The sequence below is a fragment of the Vidua chalybeata genome, chromosome 6, assembly GCF_026979565.1.
Source record: "Vidua chalybeata isolate OUT-0048 chromosome 6, bVidCha1 merged haplotype, whole genome shotgun sequence".
NCBI lineage: Eukaryota > Metazoa > Chordata > Aves > Passeriformes > Viduidae > Vidua > Vidua chalybeata.
The window spans coordinates 53,343,502-53,364,515 of record NC_071535.1 but is presented as its reverse complement, the minus strand read 5'-3'; the positions used below and the strand labels follow the sequence as shown (position 1 = coordinate 53,364,515).

General features: G+C 38.1%; 1 protein-coding gene across 2 annotated transcripts in view; it reads left to right on the top strand.

Moving 5' to 3' along the window:
- The window catches only part of PRMT3 (protein arginine methyltransferase 3), a 56,632-nt gene that overhangs the window by 1,805 nt on the left and 33,813 nt on the right, over positions 1-21,014 (top strand). For both annotated transcript variants that reach the window (XM_053946438.1, XM_053946439.1), the window contains exons 2-9: positions 224-306; positions 1,356-1,405; positions 2,506-2,608; positions 3,036-3,189; positions 6,432-6,573; positions 9,606-9,671; positions 14,863-14,984; positions 17,805-17,904. In XM_053946438.1, the coding sequence (XP_053802413.1) occupies positions 224-306; positions 1,356-1,405; positions 2,506-2,608; positions 3,036-3,189; positions 6,432-6,573; positions 9,606-9,671; positions 14,863-14,984; positions 17,805-17,904 (820 nt within the window). The remainder of the gene's footprint in view (positions 1-223; positions 307-1,355; positions 1,406-2,505; positions 2,609-3,035; positions 3,190-6,431; positions 6,574-9,605; positions 9,672-14,862; positions 14,985-17,804; positions 17,905-21,014) is intronic.

Sequence of the window (21,014 nt, the reverse complement as noted above, 5' to 3'; positions counted from 1 at the left end):
AAGTTAACAGGATCTGTGGTTTTGTCAAACAAATTTTTTGTGTTCATTGGCTTTTGTTTCAAAATGTTTGACAAACAAGGTAAAAGCTTTGTGAAGCATGTGAGCCAGTGCCTGGTAGGAAATGTGTTCTGAATTGCCCAGTAAGTCAGAACAGAGCATATAGCACTCATAAGTTAGAACTTAATGTGTCGATATTGCATATTTAATGGTTTGTTATTTACAGGTTGTTTAGTTCTGCTGAAGCTGTGTTCTCCCACTGCAAAACAGAGCATCAGTTTGATGTTAGTGATGTGATCCAGAAACACAGTAAGTTTTTTTCATGATGTGTTGTTTCCTTTTGTGTATGAGTATCTCATTTAACATAAATTGCAAATATTAATTTGTTTGTAACTGATCTCCTGGTTCGCAGCTGAAGCTTCCAAGATTGAATAAGATGAGCTATTGTAGAAAAATGCTTATACATGTTCTTTATGCTGGCTGTTTCCTGCGTGCTTTTTCTACCAGTAAAGCTCTCAAACCAGTGACAAAAGTGAGATTGATCTTTGCTGGCTTGTGCTGATTCCTCACTGCCTACTTGATTGACCTGAACCAGATGCTGCATGATTGATCTGATCTGCTGGGAGCGCTTGCCTGACCAGTGATGCTGTTTCTGGGCTCAGTATCTAGCAGAGCCCTGTGGCTTGTGTCCTTCAGATGATCACAGGAAGGCTTAACCCCCTCCCATGTCTGTTAAATTCCTTTTAGTCAAGTTTAAGGTTGGCTCTCACTTGAAGCTATCATTATATATTGTAAGATCTAGGCTGGTCTGTTTTCTGTCTAAAATCCAACAGAAAGTATTTTGGGTTTATCTTTGCTGTTCCTGGGGAGAGAACACAGTTAAACTAGTATTACTTTTGCCAAGGTGGCAATTTTAAATCTATTGGTAGGTATTCGTGATGAGTAGCATCAGTTTACATTCTTTTAAGCAGAAAGCTAAGAATATGAACACAGGAGCACAGCAGCCTAAAAATGTCAGTGAGGTAGCTGGTAGGAGATAAGAATGGCTGTCCTGATGTACTTGCTTGCCAAATGAATGAAATCCCTGTCCACAGTTCCCATTTAGATGTGTTCCATTCTTAATTTGTGGTAAATGTATTTGCCCTGAGGGTGAGGATTTCCTGGGTTAGTCCTAAAGAGAAGAAAAACGTAGATGTCAAACTTAAGATAGGAAGAGTGCTCTAGATAGTGATGTACACCCAAGGGGAAGTTTGAAACAATTACCAATTGAACAGGTAATTAGTATTCACATAACTGTAAAACATGTGGTCTTTTCTGTAATACAAATGCTCTCCCTTTTTTTTTTTTTCCTCACTCAGGACTCGATTTTTATGGATACATTAAACTAATAAACTTTGTCAGATTAAAGGTAGGTGTGCCACATACGACTTCTGTGTTCTGACTCTGGAGAATAGTGCTGTGCTTTCAGTTTGCCCATTTCTAATAATTGCGTGAGATTTTGTATTGAAGTTTTAGAAAAAAAATCATGGTAATTAAAGTAGCTGTTGATCTGTTTATCTAGATATGAGGCTGTTCTAGTTGTAAATATATTAAATTAATGTGAACGTTTGTTTTCAGAAGGGGATGTTGAGATTTGCATAAAGCCTGCATGCTGTGTAGTATCATCTTGTTTTATTTGTTTTTTTTGGCCTTTGACTCTGCTGTCTCACTTCAGAAATGGGTTCAGTTCTCAGGAACTGAAGTTTCTCAGTCCTTGCATGTGTTGTTGTAAAAGCCTTTCCTGAGGGTGTGAGCTGGCCAGGCCCCTACTTAGTAAGGAGAATAGATGATCCCTTAAGTTACAGAACTTAAAACTCTGCTAAAATGATGCCTGAGTCAGGAAAGCTAATGGGAATCTAGTTTTAAGATAGGCCTTCATTATTTTGTGTGTCTTGTGACTTTGTTCCTTCATTATTCCCTAAAAGTTTAGGTTAAAACTCAATACCATCTTACCTTACTAAGTAGTTTTTACTTCAGTCTTCAAATCTTAAATCCCCAAGTAGTTATTTAATGCATAACTGTATAGAGTAAACACAGAAAGGCAAATACTGGAGTCCAAAACTGACTTCTGTTTTCTTAACCAAGTATTAACTGGATGCAAACAGGAGAGACAATACAGTGTTTCTGAATTCTGTTCCTACAGCACTGTTCATGTAAGAACACCTGACAGGATTAATATCTTGGATTTATTGATTAGCCAAACACCTGAGTGAACTTGGTTCCTGAGAGCAGTGCAATCCTGCAGGTATCCTTCAATATCTGTCAATGTGCTGTGCATTACTGCTTGCACAGAATTCCTTGATCCTGGAGTTGCCTGGGCTTTCCCAGCCTTTGCTATAAAGCTCCTTCAATAATACTCTGTGTGAATATTTTACTGTGTGAAAGAACACATCTTCGCCTTGTTTTCTTGAATGAAATTGTAGGGCCGGTGTTTTCAAAGAAACTTAGTGTACACCTTCTCCTGTGTAGAAACCAACTGGAGCCTATTTGAGTTCTCTCAGCAGCCCACTGCCTTGGGAAGGAGAGGAATATTTGAAACCAGAACTGGAAGGTGATCTCCTGCTTCAGTTTGGTAAATAACTGCTTTGGTATGACTCCTGCTTTGTGGGGTAAATGTAGTGTTGACAGAGTTCGTGACATGTGAAGCATTGTCACTGTTATTCGATTTATGTATCTGAGAAAGTCCATGTACTAATTGTATCTAATTTAATTATATCTAAACAAAATGTCTCTTCTAGAAATAATCAAACACTGGTATTTAAGGAGGTCCAAATTCTGGATTTATTTGTCCTAACTTAGACCTTGCTTCTAGCATATTTGCTTCTTCTGCCTGGGCTTGTGTTTGTAGTTAGCCCTGTCAAATTCAGTCATGCCTTTTGTAAAACAACTAGCTTGTACAAAGCATCCAGAGACAGAAATAGCATGAAGTGTTTATGATGTGCTGTGAACAGATTGTAAATGTGATTGGTAAGTATCCTTTTTCCTCTCTGTTTCATTAGACATAGAAGATCTTTGTGAACCTGTAAAAGTTTTGCCTTCTAATGGTTTAAGTGATACCACGGTGCTCGTTGAACAATTAAAACATGCAGAGTGGAGAGCCAGAGCTGCAGAAGCAGCCTTGGCTAGAGCACAAGATGATCTTCAGAAAATGAAGTAAGTGTCTGAACTGAAGTTTTGGGCTGTTTTTATTTGATGTATTTTAGATGAGATGTTCATGTTCAAAGACAAAAAGAAATTGAAGGAAGTAATAGAATGTAACTATGAAATAAACCTTGGGGTGGGACTGTAGGTTTGACTTGTCTGTTGTAGATGGTTAGTAAATGTCTTGTAGATGGTTAGTAAGAACTGCGCAAAACCCTGCACAGATTGAAAGAACAAAGTATGCTTAGGAGAGCTAAGCAAGCACATCACTCCAGAAGCAGGTATTTTCCTTCAGACTACTCTTTGTTTTTGAGACACCTTTCTGTTAGTTCTTTAGATAGGAATTTAAACACTGAGGATACACACACTGGAGAAGAGAGAGATTGGCAAATTAAATACAGGACTCCAGAGATGTTCAGAGTTGGCTTCAAACAGTAGTTGTTAGTAGAGTTCATTTACAGTTTGGCAAAACTCTCAGTGAAATTAATAAGTCAGCTTTTTTTCAGCTACTTTTGTTTTTGGTGTCAGATAAGGGTAGTAAGAATATACAGTCAGGACATCCCTGTAGCTACTTCTGAATCTTGAGGTCTGCATATCGATTGATGATGCTCATGGATAACACAGAGATAAGACAGATAACATGGATAAGACAGAAATATAAGCTTCATTTAAATCCCCTACAAGCATGATATTTCGAGATCACACTGACTGGGCACTGAGGAACTGAAATTATATTTAAGAGACTTGGAAAAATAATTGATGTTCTCTGTGTGAGAAGTAAATCACCAAAATCCCTTGTGTTGTAAAATACATTTGAGTGTTTGTTGTACATTTTGACAGTATGCACTTGGAGCTACAGGTAGCTAAGTACACCAAAATATATTAATGTATTCAAATCCTCTCAGCTGTGAACAATTATTTATGTCAACAAGGATCAGTTTTGTCTTCAGGTGAGTTTGAATTTTGTAAACTGTACTTTACAGCACACAGTGCTTTTCTGCTATCTCTGTATCCATTTTGCTTTAATTGATCATAAACAGCAAGAATGAAAAATTTGTCATTGTCATTGTGCTTCAAAAACTTGGGGTATTTTCTGTGTCTCTTTTTGCCTTCTTTATGTTCTATTCATTTTCATTTAAAACAAAAAAACCCTTGCAGGTTATCAGTAGCAATTTCTGTTGAGCTCTTTAAACTTCAGTGAGGCTTATAGATTTTTTTGTTTTGAAGTTAGTATATCAAGTTATCTGCTCTTGTAAGAGGGAGCCTTTAATTTTTCTTTCTCAATGCAACCTCTTCAATTCAGCAGGGGTTGGCTGGCAGTAAAAATAGCCAGATGTAAATCTGATGAAGCAGCACAGTTTTAAATTATGGACAGATGAGTCAGTTGCATTGCAGTAGTCTAAATGCTGTAGTTCAGTGGTTTGTGCTGGAGGTTATTCCACAGAATATCAACTGCTCCCTTTCAGGTAAACCTCTGTGAAATAACGACAGTAACATTTCTATAAATCAGATCACCTGTAGCATTAGATGTAACTTAGAGATTTAAGAGCACAGCTTGTCTATGCTGAGATATTTAATCTGTCACCTCTTTAGAGGTGATGGCTTTTGTTTTTATTTATCTTTTTTCTTGATTAAGAAGCCAGCAGGACAGCTCTGTCCTTGGAATTTCTTTGGCGCTTCTGTTGCATGCATACCTTAGAGGAACTATTGGCTTAAATAATTTTGAATTAAATCATTTAAATCTCACACAATGGTAATTATACTTAATTGTATGTCATAGAATCCATTTTATGAAAGTTTAAAATTGTATCATGTAGATATTTGTGTAAAAGTAAAGAAAATGCAAAGTACTGTGGTGAAGAGCAATATTAAAAATAAGATCAAGACCATTTCTGTGTAAACAAACATAGGAAGTTTCTGAAACTGACAAAATTCCAGTACAAAATCCCTTACTATATTCTCTTCCCCATCCAAACTAACTGAGCAAGGAAATATTTGAAATGTCAGGAGTGAAATAGTATTTTTGTTTTGTTGCTCTATAAGGAGGGTATTGGTAATGAGATTGTTCCCTACAGTTTCTATATGTGAAGTTCCCATTTAAGAAAGTATGATTGCTGTTAAAGGTGAGTGTCAGAGACTTTGGAGTGGTCTAGGATGCAGCTTTTGTTGCTGTTGGACTGTAGACCTTGGAGGAATATTGTCTGGCTGAAGTGTGTTTGCTTTTTCACTTCATTGTGGGTATAGTATGATCTGCTTGTTAGGGGTTTTCATTATAAACCCCTTGATTTGTGTATTTTGTCTTCAAACCTGCTTTGAGAAATGAGAACGTGGAATCACAGAATGGTTGAGTTGGAGGAGACCTTAAAGCTCATCCAGTTCCAAACACGCTGCCATGCGCAGGAACACCTCCCAGGTCGCACAGAGCCCCATCGAGCCTGGCCTTGGACACTTCCAGGGATGGGGCATCCACAGCTTCTCTGGGCAACCTGTGCTGGGGCCTCACTGCCCTCACAGTAAAAAATTTCATCCTAACATTCAGTCTAAACCTACAGTCTTTGAGTTTAAAAGCCATTTGTCCTTGTCCAAAGTCCCTGTCCATATTTCTTGTATCTCTTTTAGGAGCTAAGGGGCACAGTGGGTTCACTCTGGAGGCTTCTTTTCTCCAGGCGGAGCAATCCCAATTCTCTCAGCCATTCTTTATGTGTTGAAAGAATGCAAGACCAGGGAGGAGGGAAAATAAGCAGCATAAAATTCAAGTAATAAATTGAATTTTAAGCTCTTTTTTCTTTTCACCCAAATGCCTCAGTTTTAAAATGCTTCCTTCTCCCTTCCAGTAGTCACCCAGTGTTGTGTGGGCTGCAGTTCTTGTGCTCTTTGTATTGAGTCTGTATCTGTGTTACGCAGCCTGAAACACCTTGATGCTGCAGTGCTGGCTTTTACACCAGCAAGTGCAAAATAGATAATTCTGCCTTAAAAATAGAAACTATCCTTCAGTATTTCACTGCTGATAGTTGCTTGCTGTAAGCAGAAAGCTGGGCTTGCCGGAGGGTGCTGGAGGGAGTCCAGCGCTGCAGCAGCCCCGAGGAGCCTGCAGAGGGAGGATGTGCACACCTAAAGCTGCTCCCATTGTTGCCCAGCCCCTGGGCAGCCTGGATTCCTTCCTTCCTTCTCCCAAGCCCTTTCTCCTCCCTGCCCAGCCTCCTTTTCATGGTCCCATAAACACATCTCAAGGGTATATTTCAAATTGATTACAGACAATTTGCTCAGGATTTTGTGATGAACACAGATGTCAGGAGCAGCTCGTCATCCAGCGCCATTGCAGACCTTCAGGAGGACGAGGATGGCGTTTACTTCAGCTCCTATGGGCATTATGGGATACACGAGGAGATGCTAAAGGTCAGAAAGTCATCGCCACTGCATCTTCGTAGGACTAAAGAGGAGAGATGGAATGAAGTGGGCTGTGTGCCCATAAATATACTGCAGAGCAGCTGCATTTTTAACTCTTTCTGTGCAGGAGAGGTTTTCTGGTGGTAGTTAGGCTAAGAGATCATTTTTCAGTTTTATTTCCTTTGTTTAAGTTCTGTTTACGGGAAGCATTAGGAACAGAAAAACATTTGCAGTTATGCTTGATAGTACAATACCTGTGTCACAGCCCTACCTTGCCAAAAGCAGCTTTTTCCTGCGTGTTTAAAACATGAAGGATAAAACATAGTACAGATGGTGAACATTTTTCTTTAGTTTTACATTTTCCTTATAATTGAAATTTGTTAGGCAAGACCATTTCTCAAATATTGTGGTTTTCTCTTGCACTGGGTAAACAGAAAATGTTACTTGTGCACGGTTCACTGTATTGATAACATGACATTGAACTGTCACGTTCATGAACATGCTGGAGCAGTTCCTATCATATGCTAAAGATTAAAAAAAAATATGCTTAAAACTTCTCAAAGGCAAACCGATGTATGCCCTTTTACTTCAAAATAAGAAAAAACAAGCACAAAGCCCAACAGCTTAAAATTAACCTGTAAATGAAAATGTCTTAATGCTTCATTTCAGAGGAAATGTCATAGTTGTGAGAGTTATAAGCAGTTTTATAATTTTAGGGCATAAATAAATAAAAATTCCTGTCTAAAGTCGAGGCAGAATACAGAGTTGTGAAGTGACTTCGTGCCTGCAGCTGGCATATAAAGCTTTCAGGTTTGTAAATCATTTAGTGGCCCCAGTGCAGAAATACACATGAATATGTGTTAAGAGTAGTGTGACTGTGAGGTTGTTATTAAGGGGAGGAGATTTTACAGAAGCACAGAGATACCAGCAGAAGCAGAAGAATGTTTTCTGAAATGTATCGTCTGTAGAAATACAACTGAAATGTAACTTGTAGATAAATAAAAATGATAGGTGTTTGGTTTTGCAGCTGTATAAAGCTGTCATTTGAGATAATATAGGCTATAGGATGAGGAAGCCTTTTTGTTGGCAAATAAAGCTTACAGTAAATCTGCATCTCTGCACAAGGAGATTGGTACAAAATTGTATTTTACTGATTTAAAGGTATGTTTGTCAGAATGCTTTTAAGAGGACTTTTGACTTTCCAAAACATAGAAGGATTACTTTTATTGTGTGCACATTGAAATTTTTTCTTTATGCTAGGCATTCACTTTGATTTTTTTTTTCCTGTTTACCTTATTTACATAAATATAGTGGCTTACTACATGAATATTTTTAAGAAAGCAGTCTTGCTGTCTGAATTGTAAGCCCATTTCTGAAACTGTTCTGTCTTGAAACCTTTTTTGTCCTTAAGCCTGGTAGTGGTAAGACAAAGTTTCAGTTTGGGTTTTTTTTTTTTTCAGCAAATACTTCAGAGATGGAGCAAGAATATTGTTACTTCACACTTGCTGAGTCACTGTGTTTCCCTTGTTCTAACTTTTTACTTGAGAATTTCTTGGCTGTCATCTTAATTTTTTTTTTTTACCATTTTACTTAAACCAGGAAAGCATTACATGGAAAAGTTAAGTGGGAGAAGGGGATTGGTGAATAGAGAGCCAAAGTGCTTGGCTGTGACTACAACTGCTTTGAGTTAGAGCAGTGCTTAAACCATGTGTGGGGCAGGATGCAAGGCTAAAATCTTTCCAGCTGGCTGCTTTCTCAATTGATTATTTATTTTTAAACTTTTTTGGTCCTCCCAGCAAATCTTATTATATACTGCAATAGAAGTGAAGTACTAAAAATAGTTGCTCTGAACATCATAGCAAACCAATATGGTTTTAAAGGGTCATGGTTCTGTTATTAATGTTAATTTTGTAGGATTTTAAAGCAGAATTTTCTAAAATAAACCCCAGCTGCTTCTTTGGGTTGTGTGTGTGATAGTACTTTTACACAGAGAGCTGGATTTTAGGATTTTCAAGCCTCAAAATAATTTTTTGTCTCCAGAATTTTTATTATCATAAAAATGTTCCCATCACTGGTTTTGATCTTGTTCTTTTATTAAAATAGAGTTTGTTCTTTCTCACTGTAGAAAATTTGTTTCTCTGTTTCTAGAAATTCTTAACTTGCTGCAGTAGAAAAATCCCTTAGATTTGATTAAAGTACTGGGATTTTACACTTCAGCATTTTTTGCACTAGACAAAAAATTGCTGATTTTTTATTTGTCTGTAACACTTGAACTGCTACAGCAACTCCAAAACCTATACTTGGCTGTCAATTTGTGTACCTGCTGATGCATGTTAAAGAGAATCAATGTTTTAATAGATTACCTTGCTGATAAACTGAGCTATGCTGCGGGCTTTTTTATACTAAGATACTATATATGTTTTGTTCTAGGCTTGAAAATATTCCAGCTTCTCTGGCCCTGTTGCATTTCAATCAAACTTATTTACTGTGTTGGACTTTCATCAAATGGGCTATATAGCTTTAACTACTAGCATGTCATCAGGATTGCAAATCTGCAGCTTGTTCAGAAATAAAACCAAGTTAATTTGATGCGTAACTTTTTTTACAGAAATCTCCATGTCACAGGTGTATCAGAGAACCAAATGATGCAAAACATTTTATGAGCTTATGATTCAAATTTTCACAATTTTCTATTTAAGTTGGTTTCTGTTTAAGTTGATATAATATTGTCACTCTGTTACTGCTGTTCCTAGTTAGTGATGAACAGGTATTAAGATTTTTGAAACATTCAAAAGAAAAGGCAGAATCAAGAAACCATAAAATAGTTCCTTATTTTTCCTCCAGCTGAGGCAACTGTCTTCATTTTCTGCAGTAAATTCTGCAATATTATCACACAGAAGTGTCATGATTGCCGTGCCCATGTAAGTACAGTATGTACAAAGCATCTGTAGGCCAAGTTGAAAAGCAAATTGTTCAGCATTTTTGAATTTTATGCTGTACCTAAGTAGAAAAGTGAACACTCTTTGTTCTTTGACTGCTAGGATAAAGTCCGTACGGAGAGCTATCGTGACTTCATCTATCAAAACCCACATATCTTCAAGGACAAGGTGGGTACAACTGCTCAGATGATCCAGTAATTTCTGTGGTTTATTTTGTCTCAAATGGTAGAAAACCTGCAGATTAGCTACTCTCTAGTTCTGGGAATGGAGAGTCGCAGTGCCAGGATTTGATCTAATGCGCTCCGGCTTTATTAGGTGGTGGAGAGCTGTTGAGCTGCTGGAGGGTGCAGTGTGCTGATAAGAGCAGTGGTGATCTCTATTGTCATTGTGCTGTGTGCCGTGGCAGGGAACTCATTAATTATCTTGGCCGGGTGAAGTTGAGCCTCTCTTGTCAAGGATATGAGGTGGAATCTCTCTGAGGGCTCTTTACCAGGATTAAGTGAATTTCTATGTATGCCCGATAGAGTAAAAACGTCCTGGAAGCCCTGTGTAATTAGAGCTGGGAAAGAATTCATGTGGAACTGATTTTTTTGAATTAGTGCTGTTTTGTGTCTCCAGACTGGGTGGTTATTATTAAAGGGCTTGCAACTGTGAGCTAGTACTTCATTTGCAGTGAGGAGGGATTTCACTGATAGGATCTTACAGTGGTTGTGACCCCTGTACAGTAATAATCCTCTTGTCTTTTGTATTTCTGCTGGCTATTTCTAATGAGTTTGTTGTGTTTTGGGCTTATAGAATCATAGGATGGTTTGGGTTGGAAGGGACCTGCAGGATAATGCAGTTCCAATCCTTCTGCCCTGGGCAGGGACACCTTCCACTAGACCAGGTTGCTCAAAGCCGCATCCAACCTGGCCTTGAATGGTTTTTTTCAGGGATGGGGCATTCACACCTTCTCTAGGCAACCTGTGCTGGGGCCTCACCACCCTCACAGGGAAGAATTTTTTCCTTGTATCCTATCTAAGCCTACTCTCTTTCATTTAAATCCATTCCCCCTTGTTCTGTCACTCCACGCCCTTGTAGAGGGTCTCTCTTCATCTTTCTTTTAGGCTCTTTTCAGGTACTGGAAATCAAGAATTAGGTCGTCCCAAAGCCTTCTCTTTTCCAGGCTGAACAGTCCTTTGAGCCTTTCTTTGTAGGAGAGATGATAGAGATACAGTTCTGTCCTGACAGAAAGTATTTCAGTGTTTAATAATGCCTATTCCTTGTATGTCTTACCTTAGTTTTCAATTGGCAACTATAGCAGAAAAAAAAATAGTAAATAGTTTTTTTCCCTTTTTTGCCTTAATTCATGCCACAAGCCTGTTTCTACTAAACATTTCTAAACTCTTTGATTATAGTGAGAGAACAAGCAAAAGTGTTGTAGAATTATGCTGCCAGGTGTCTGCATAGGTGGGCAGCTCATCTAACAAAGCAGAAGTATCAGTAAAGGAAAGAAAACTTTCCTGAGGGAAATTTAGTTTCACAGATGCCCCTAAAATTGATAACTGCAGGTTTTCGCAGGTTAAGACTGGTCTGAAGTTACACAAAACGTGAGGCCTTGTGGAACATATTTTTTCATGATTGATAATGTGTCTCCTGTGCTGTATGGACACACTGGGAACATTTGAAACAAAACATGGAGTAACTGCTAGAGTCAATGTTGCTTCAGTTCCAGGAGTAGATACCCATGCTCAGGAAACAGCTTAGGCAGTTTTACACTGTTATAAAAGCATTCAACTTCTCTGAAGAAAAGCTCAAGTATCACAACATCTACAAACCAATTTCTGAACGTGGTTTCTGCAGCAGTTTTTTGATCAAGGTTACCTCAAATTCATGATGTATCCAAACCCATCATGGTGTGTTGAGGTTGAACAGAAAGACAGAATCTCAATTGCTTTGAGTTCCCAGTATCCCCGACCCATGTGACTAGTGTCCTGCTTGACTTGAGTGTCTGGCCAAGTGATGTGGCTTTCTCTTGATACATTGTTATGGAGAATAAATGAAGTTTTCTGCAGAAACCTGACTTTGAAGTGACATCTGTTACAGACTTCTGCTGAAGGAGCTGTGTAGGACACTTTGATTAACTTAATGTATTGTATAATGCTCTCAGGACCATACTAATGAGTGAAAATTCCAAAGGCTGTTTTCCCTTAAATTTGATAACAATTAAAAATTGATAAGAAGTCTGATAGTGCATTTCCTAGAACTCCCTTATGGTATTTCTCCCTGGAAAATACATACTGAAGCTTTTTGGTTTTTTCTGAATGGACAATTGTGAGGTAGTTTGGGAGGAGCTTGTTCAAAGAGCTGAATTTTTATATTCACTAACCTTTAGGACACTAAAGAGGTGTGATTGCATGGTGATAGATGTTAACAGAGTATCTAGGTTTGTTTATTATTCATATTTTATTCAGCCATTTTGTTTTTTCTATCTTAGCTTTCAAAATAAATTATTAAAACTTGAACAAATCCTGCTTGCTGCCTTTGTTTGCAACCTGTCAAATGTATTTGAGATGAGAATGGGACAATTCAGATTACCTGGCAGGAGTAGTGAAGGTGGCTGTACTCAGTAAAAGGAAGTGTGGTCCATTTTACAATGAGAGTATTTTTGGGTGGAAAAATAATTTAGTAAAGTACTGTTGCCATGCTTAGTTTATGTTGTAAGACTGAAATTTGAGGCAAGCATCAGTGCCATATTCAGGGAATAAAATAAGCTTTTAAATTGTTGTCCTACTGTTGTTCATTGATGAAATGAATTTAATTGGTGAAAGTCTCTGGCCTCCTGTTTTTCTGAGTTTAAAGGAGGATATCACTGAAAGTAGGATATCAGTTTTGCTTAGACTGCAGAGGAGGATGTGAAGCTGTAGTGTGTTGTGGTGTAGTGAAATCACCGGTCCACCTGCTCCAGGTCTTTGGTGAGAGGCCATATGTGATCGCTGCAAGAATGTGTGGGCTGTAGATCCTTGTCCTTAGGCTAATTGGTGATCACTCCGCTTGTCTTTCCTTTCCTCACACATATTCCAGCTTCTGTATTTTTCCTCCAGTGCCTCTTTTCCATCCCATCCCCTGCCTAAGGCTAGATGAGTTCCATCTGGGTTTTTAAGTGACCAGGGCAGCTGTCCAAAGTGGTGTCTGTTTTGATTTTTTTCCAATTTGTGGTGATTGCTCTCTTTCATGCAACTGTACATCAAGATGATTCTTTCTCAGTGGTTTATTTTTGGCTGTGACTTCCAGCTGTCATGGCTCAGTGATTTTGTTAACTACCATAGGTGAAATGTTAGGTGATGTTGGAGGGTGTGAGATTTCAGCAGCTGCAAGAATATTGATTTCTATTTTCTATTCCTGTCTCCAACAGATTCAGTTTAGGGATTTCTGTAGCCATAACATGCTCTCACTTAACTTCCGAGTTGTGGAGTTGACTCCTTTTGAAACATAGCTGCAAAAGATTTGCAGGTGGAACAAGTAAATCTATCCACAACTCCCCTTCCCTCTACGCAAGCTTCTGTAAAAGGTCATAATGCTGATGGTTTTTAGTCTGTTTCCAGGATTTTTCCACCTGGCTCTGCAGAGACAGGTGGCAGTCAGTGCTTCAATCACTGCTTCCCAGACCACCACAGCAGCAGCTCCCTTATGCTGCTAGAGAACAAGCAAAGGATGAACAGCTGGTTTTGTTCATGCTGGCTTCAGGATCGTTGTTCTGTGTCCATCCTCAGAATGTGTAGAACTGTACACAAGGAAGGCAGGCAGACCTGAGATACAGAGCATTCCAGTATTTGCTGCTCTTTGTCAGGTGAAATGCAAGGTTTTCTTGTGCCAAAGCAAGAGTGACCAGTAGCTGATAAGCTGGAAAGTGTATCAGCAGCAGGATGCATTATTGCCTTATTTTTTGTATTTTTTGAAATATTTTGTAAAATAGGATTATAGTTCTCAAATATGGGATTGATTAGTGAGGGATTTGATGCCTTCTTTGGAAAACTGTTTAATGTAATGAAAGCTGTGAGGGTAGGTTTTACGGCACTCTGTGCTGTAAGGAGAAGAGACTGAAATCAGCTTTCCTTTCTAATAAATTCTTGCTATGACTGGTAATTCTGACTCAGTGTTCTTGTTAACTTATGTGTATTGTAAATTGTACTTTCATTTTTAGGTCTTATGAATGGGAAAGTAAGTTTTTTCTTTACAGTTCTGTTCATGCTTAAATGCTGTACCTGATATGAGTGGCTTTACATAGCGTTTAGAAAACTTGTTTTGATTTTCAGACTTCAGAACATTTTTGGATTTAGTGCTGTGAGTTTTTTAACACCATTAGTAAAACTCAGCTATATCAGATATGAGTCCAACAATAAGATCATTGATGATCTGTCCAGTGCAGTAAAATATACCTTCAGCATCTCCAGAAATGCCTTTCAGCGCCAGTGATTCTGTGAAAACATCAAGCCTGGAACTCAGTTTAAAAATCTACTGTGACGCGTTCATTAGGTTTTTAGCTGTTGAGAATTTCCAGCAGTTACAAGAAATACATTGTTACAATAGCAAGGATTGAGAAGTGCTACTTGGTAAAATATCTGTGAAGCTTAGAACTGCTGGCAGGTCAACTCCACTTCGTCATAAATTTGGTACTCTTTTCTTAGTTGCTTCACATTTTTTAACTTTTCAGTCTTCCTGTAGTAGCTGATATGTGATATACAAAAACCCAGGCATTTCCATGGATCTTATGGTATACTTTTTCCAGGTGTAGTGGTGAAATTCACTGTTTCATGAAAACTCTAGGGATTCCATCTTAACTGGATTTTTTTTCACTCTATTTTGATTATAAATAGTGGTAAACAGAAAATATTTCCAGGTGTTAAAACTGTGCCAGTGACCATTTTAAATTTTAGTCATCTTGAGCCATAGCTGTTTTGAGGCAGTGTGACTATGTCTGGCAGAGGATTCCTAAATAAACTATCTGAACAGACTTTTAATTAAAAACTGCAGCTAGAATATGTTTTCTCAGTTCAGTTATTAGTGATTCAGTGATTCAAATTGCTCAGTCTATAATTTCCTTTTTTTCCTCTTCACGTAACATTTTAGGTGTTTCCCACATAATTGCTTGCTGTTGTTTCCCATGTGACTGGGTTAATCTGCAGCTGGAATTAGTGGGCTTCACTGTCTGCCTCGAAAAGGTGGAGTTATAACTGCAATTTGACTTGGGTATCTCTGCATGTGACAGTAAGACTTTATGCCTTCTGTTGGAATATGGTATCTCACTGATGTAGAAAGAAGTGTAGAAAAATCATAGCAAGGAAAATAAGATTGTTTTACTTTCATTTATTCCTTTCAGGTGGTTTTGGATGTTGGCTGTGGAACTGGAATACTCTCCATGTTTGCTGCCAAAGCAGGTGCCAAGAAGGTGATTGGAGTTGACCAATCTGAAATCATCTATCAGGCCATGGACATCATTAGGTAGGAGAAGTTGTGGTTGTTAGTTTTCTGGGTTTTTTTATAGGAATTTAAAATAATTTCTATAATTTGTCTGTGTTACAGAAAATAAAAGGCCTACTCTGTCATCTGCTCTCCCCTAATTCAGCAGTGCTGAGGGTGCATCTTGTCCAGCTAGGTCTCTAAAGGTGTTCATTAGTATCAGACTAGCACTGAGCCCTGTGGTACACCTCTGGTACCTGGCTACCAGTTAGGATTTGTATTCCTCCTCTCAGCTCTTGAATATTATGGTCTAGACCCATCTCCTCATTCATTTATCCACTCCACATGTCACTAATTTGCCTATGGACAATATTTAGGAGGCTGAGCATATGTAAAAATCAAGCAATGACATCTGAAGACTTACAAAGGATTTCCTGGGATGAAGTAGGAGGAGTGTGTCCATGTGCACTGTTGATAGCTGAAGCCTGTATGTTTTTTCATTTAGGTTGATTTTGTAAGAGCAACTGTGAAAATAAAATCCAGGTAGACAGTGAAGAATTTGGGAGTGACAGTTTTTTTTCTGCAAGCTCAAGTGGCACAGAAGTAATATTGTCTGTGCAGAATTTGTTAGGTGCCACTCACACATTGGTGGTGCAGCACTGCACACTTGGATGCTGTAAAATTACTCAAATATCTGCTTGGGAAAAGCACCATGTTAAGCCTTAAGTGCATGTTTGACTTAAATACTTTTCTGGCACAAGAACTCATTCCTTAAAGAGAACTTTTCCCCTGAGTTCCGGACATCTTCAGAATGGTTACAAATGTGAAATAGTGTTTTATATCTGATGTACTAGATTACAAATTTAGGGCTGTTATAACTTTCAACAAGTGCACAAAGTCCTTTGAGTGTTATTTATACTAAGGGGAGAGTAAAATTAACAATCAATATGTATTATTCTTTGGGGAGAAGAAGGGCAGGCCTCTAAGAAAAGCAGTGAATCAAAACTCTTAAACTCTTAAGAGTGATGAATTGCCATTTGAAGTATGCAGCAAGTCATCAGTAAGGCTGCACATTTATAAGTATTTTCTGCTATAAAAGATGCAATTCACATTAAAGTGTGCAGTTCACATCAAAACAATTTATATTTGTCTGTTTAAAGCTACTTTTCCTAAAGGAATAAAGCTGACAAAGTTGCAATGGAATAACAGATATTTATTGGAACACTAAACAATTCTGTAGCTTAAAAAATGACTGTTGGGGCGCGCTTCCATCTGTGATTCAAGTGTGTGCTCTATGCTTTTGTCCTTCCCAGAATTCAAGTTAATTTCTAGCATGCTAATTACTAGAAACAGTGCAACCCATGTTTGTAAGTGAACCAGAATACATAGCCTGAGTAGCCTTAAAAATACACTTACTTTAAACTCAATTATTGCCTTTTCTTTTTCTTGCTGTGAATAGTCCCTGTAAAATTTTTGTCATTCATCACTGTTAAACTAGAATAGAAGGTTGAAGTGGACTTCCTAAATAACATCTCAGGTTTTCCTACAGTGTGTAAACTAAGTTGGTTGGTTTGGGTTTTTTAAAACATTTTAATTAAAAACAAGTGTGTAGTGAATGAATCCTTTTCCTTTGTTGTTTTAAATCATGGTCTTGGATGTGGTCATTTAGGAAGTTATCTTTAGATCTCTTTTAGTCCTTCTTAAATTATTGTTGTGGGTGGTAGCTCTTTAACATTCCTCACTTTGAACTTCTGATTTTACTTCTGTTTAGAGCATTAAATATGATAATAGTAATGAACTGCTATTCTCTAACAGAAGACTGTCATGTGTAGAGGGTTTAATTTGTCTTTGCAAGAGCCCAAGTGTTCAAGGAGCCCTTTGACCTTATCCTTTCCCTCCCTTCATACTGATCATTCTTCCATTGTCTCTTAGATTGAATTTTTAATGTCATTACTGGTCTGCATTGAAAGCCAGACAGAATGTAAGAGTAAGATATCAGGAGAGGGAGGGAAGGGGCAGAGATAAGAACTGCGGTGGGAAGATAAATTTCTGTGGTGAGAATACTTTTCTGCCCCTCTGTAAGAGCAGCTGTGGTAATAAAGATAAGTGCAAGAAAGACCAATATGGTTTGCCAAGAAGAAAAGCAGTACATTTCAGGCATTTACACACTTACTAATTTCACTATCATGCAGTTCTTGTTTCAAAACCTGTAGTCCTGTCCTAGTCCCTCCCTCATTACGCAGGGTGGTTGTATTATGACGTGCATGTGAGCTAATCCCTGATCACTGCAGGTACTGAACAATGCAGGTGCTTTTGCCCAAATCACAGTGGGGAGGGTGCCTTAACTGTGCAGTAACTGTAGTACTGATTTAGAGGGAAGCTCTGTTCTCAGTGACTTTGCAGCTGGTTTGGTTAAATAAAAAACCAAGTCATGCAAAACAGCTTTGTAAGGAAGTTAATTTCCATTGCTGTCCTGGTGTGGTGAGTAGGCTCTGATTGCTGTGGAGGTCAGAGGAGGAGAAATGGAGACAAGCAAGTTCTAAATAAAGAGGACCAGCAGTTTTAAATTGTCTCCTCTGTTTTTCTGGTTTCTGAAGCTTGCCTATTTGCATGCACGGCACGTTGGAGGTATACAGATGTACTGCCTGCCATCTTCTCCTGGCACTGAATCGGCTGCAATTTTTAGCTACTTGGAAATGTTCCCTCTGAAATAAAACTGAGGGATAGTACATTCTAGTGCTTCTTGATTAGTTAAACCAAAAAGTTTGTGAGAGGAAGAATGCGAAATAGAGATGTCAGTATATCTCTCTTGACAGCATAAATTGGAAATAGAAACAAATTTGTTTATGTTTTGACTTGCAGATTAAATAAACTTGAAAAGATTATTACGTTAGTCAAAGGAAGAATTGAGGAAGTTGATCTGCCTTTGGAAAAAGTGGACATAATTATATCTGAGTGGATGGTAAGGTGCATGGCTATTCTTTTCAAGCTATTTTCAGGAAAAAGATGTGTTTTATTTAATTTGAAAACTTGTTTTTTTTTTTAACCAAAGCATCTATCATGGTTCCAGCGGTGCCTTTGACAATGTCAGAGATGGGATGGCAATCCTGATTATGTGGTACTTGGACACAATTCCTGGTCCCTCTTGTTCAAGCTCTTTCAAATCAAGCTTCTCTAAGTGCAACAAGTTTCTGTTACGAAGTTGGTTTGGAAATATATGAAGCACTCAGTTGTACTGTTGTGGCTGCTCAGGTGAAAGTAATGGAGAAATATTGTCTTAGTCATTTAGCCAGCTCATTCTGATGGGTAAAATACCTTCAAGTCTGCCAATTCAGCTAAGGACTCTTCCAACTGTGCAGGAAAGGTGATAAGGAGGGGAGGTGCTGCTTCTGGAAATCTGCAAATACTGGGAGAACTTGAAAACAGCATTGCTTTTCATTGCTGGGTTTCAGCATGACAGTAAAAACACTGATTCAAAAGTACAAAAGAAGTGTGATGGACAGCAGTGTCTAAATGAGCCATCTCCTGGAATCCATTGGATTTCAGCTGTTGGCCTGTTACCTTTTTTGTGTGGTGGCTGGTAACTGTTACACACCTGTCCTTGCTACCTGCCATTAATCCTAATAAATCTGTGTTACAAAGCCCACTGCCAGCCTGAGTTTCTTAGTGACATAGGAATGCCTGTTCCCTATCAAAAATGTGGTAGGAAACATCTCTTTGAACTGTTTTTTTGTGAAATTCTGCTATTCAGTATCCTCATATCACAGGCCTTCAAAAAGCACTTCAATGCACAGGTTTTCTTCATGTTGCTTCCAGCTGCTGGGACTTAAAAATTCCTTTCTGTCTGAAATTTAAGATCAGGAATGAAAGCTTATATTCAATGTTACTTGTTTTTGGGTTTTTTTGTGGTTTTTTTTTTTTTTTTTTTTTTTTTTTTTTTTTTTTTTTTTGGTGGGGTTTGTTTCTTTAACAAACTGTGGCTGTTCTGTTATATACAATGGCCTTTGGTGGGGAGGTCACTCACTGTGGATCCATATGTATCTACCTGTTTGTCAGGGAAAGATGAAAATAAATTGGTTTGCCTTTTTTATATATATTTGTTTAATATTACATATGTCAGTGAACTAGAAATCTGCAGTTTTTCCTCCACTGCTGTGATGTACACTATTTGAAGCATGAGCTTAATTTAGTGTTGAGGTCACTGGTTTCAAGGATAGTTTAAGCCATTGGCTTAAACCAGTGATTTAAAAATAGCACATTATGGTTGGTGATTTCTGACAGTATGGTGGCTTCACTAGAAATGTAATTATAGTTTTTTCAAAGAAACTTCTGATCAGCTGCCTAGTATGTGCACCAAAATTAATGTTCCCAAAATCACATTTCTCCTTCTGGAGCCCAAGATTTGGTTTTAAAGGGAACCTGGACAGGTGAGCTGAAGTCATGTTGTAAATCAGTCCCTCTAAGATGAATTAAAGATCAGCTCTTGTAAGAAATGAAGTATTGAATGTTGGATATTTTTCTTTTGTGTGCTAATTTACGGGGTTTTTTTAATGTCAAAATTACATAGCCATGTGCATTTCAGTTAACTAGATATTCTAAGTATTTAGGAATATTAGGATTTTTATATGTTGCTGCATGACAGAGATAAAGAGGACAATGCTGTGGAAGTAAGATTGATAGCTGGACAGTGTACACAATATTCCAACACTGTCCAGAAAGGAACATTATGTTGTCTAATGCAGATGAAGATTCTTCTTTGTCTGGCTTTCTTGTGTGAATTTGCATTTTCATTTCCTTCCCTACATCATACAATGTGAAATCAGTTCTTAATGTGAGCATGAGAGTGAAAAAGAATTCAGTATATGTCAGATTTTGCCTCTGTGCAGAGAATCTGTATGGACTGGCAGGAAAATTCTCATGTTTTTCTTTGCAACAAAAATGTGAAAAGTTGCAGTTTCAGTTTAGAAAACAAACTGCTTTTAGATTTATTTAGTGAATATCAAACCTTTGGTGGAGCCATAGCTTTGTTTCGTTTGGTACAGAATGCTGCTTAAAACCAGTACACTTTTTTTTTTTTTTTTTTTTTTTTTTTTGGTAAGAACTGTGTCTGGAACATCAGAAAATTAAAAACAAGTATGAGGCAAGAGAGAGGAAAATACTGCATTCTCCCAGGACTGTTTGTATATTAGGCTTTCTGAAAAAGCTGTCACATAGAACAATGTCTTGTAAAAGGTTCAGCACTGCATTATGAGCATCTCAGTGTGATGGTTTCTGATGATCATTTACTTAATTGCAAAAGTGACCTATGACTGCCACAAACTGCTTGCTCTTCTTCCTTCTCTTCTCTTTCATTTATAAATTTGTTCCCTTAAATTATGGAAAAATGGGAGGAGCATCTTAAATATTACACAGTGGGCAGGTGTGTGTAAGTGCATGTATGTCTATGTAGAATTTTGTATTTCAAATGCATACTTACCATCTTCCAAAATAATACTTTCCCAATTGAAATTCCTCTGGGTATGTTTTTTTCATGTTGCAGGTTTAGAGGCCGAATGAAGAGCAGCCATATCTTCAGTGGTTTTATTTAAACCCATGAAAGAAACTAGCAGTGAACTTGTTTCTAGCGTTCTAAGTTCAGCTTGTGGCATCTGAAGTTTGACAATGTCAGCATCAGACCAGGGCATTTCTGTGATTGTGTTCAATTCAACCCAGTGTGTAAAATGCAGAGGAAGGCAGTGGGAGGTGTGAACTGTTCTCTTGTTGTCCAAAAGGCAGGTTGCTGAAGATTGAGGGCCTCTTGGACTTCCAGTGGCTCAGATAAAGCTGTTCAGACTTTCACTCCAGAGACAGCTGGACAATGTTTTTAGTAAAACTTCAGTGAAGTCTGCAACCTGACACAAGGGACTTCCTGTGTGCTGTGAGCCAAGAGCACAAGGGAGAGCAGATGGGCTGAAGGGCCACTTCACCCAGTGAACCACATTGCCTTGAGAAAGAGTCTGTGCTAATAACCAAACAGATTCTCGAAGGACAAAGTCTGTCAGTTCTTGGAAAAAGGTTTTTTGGATGTAAGAA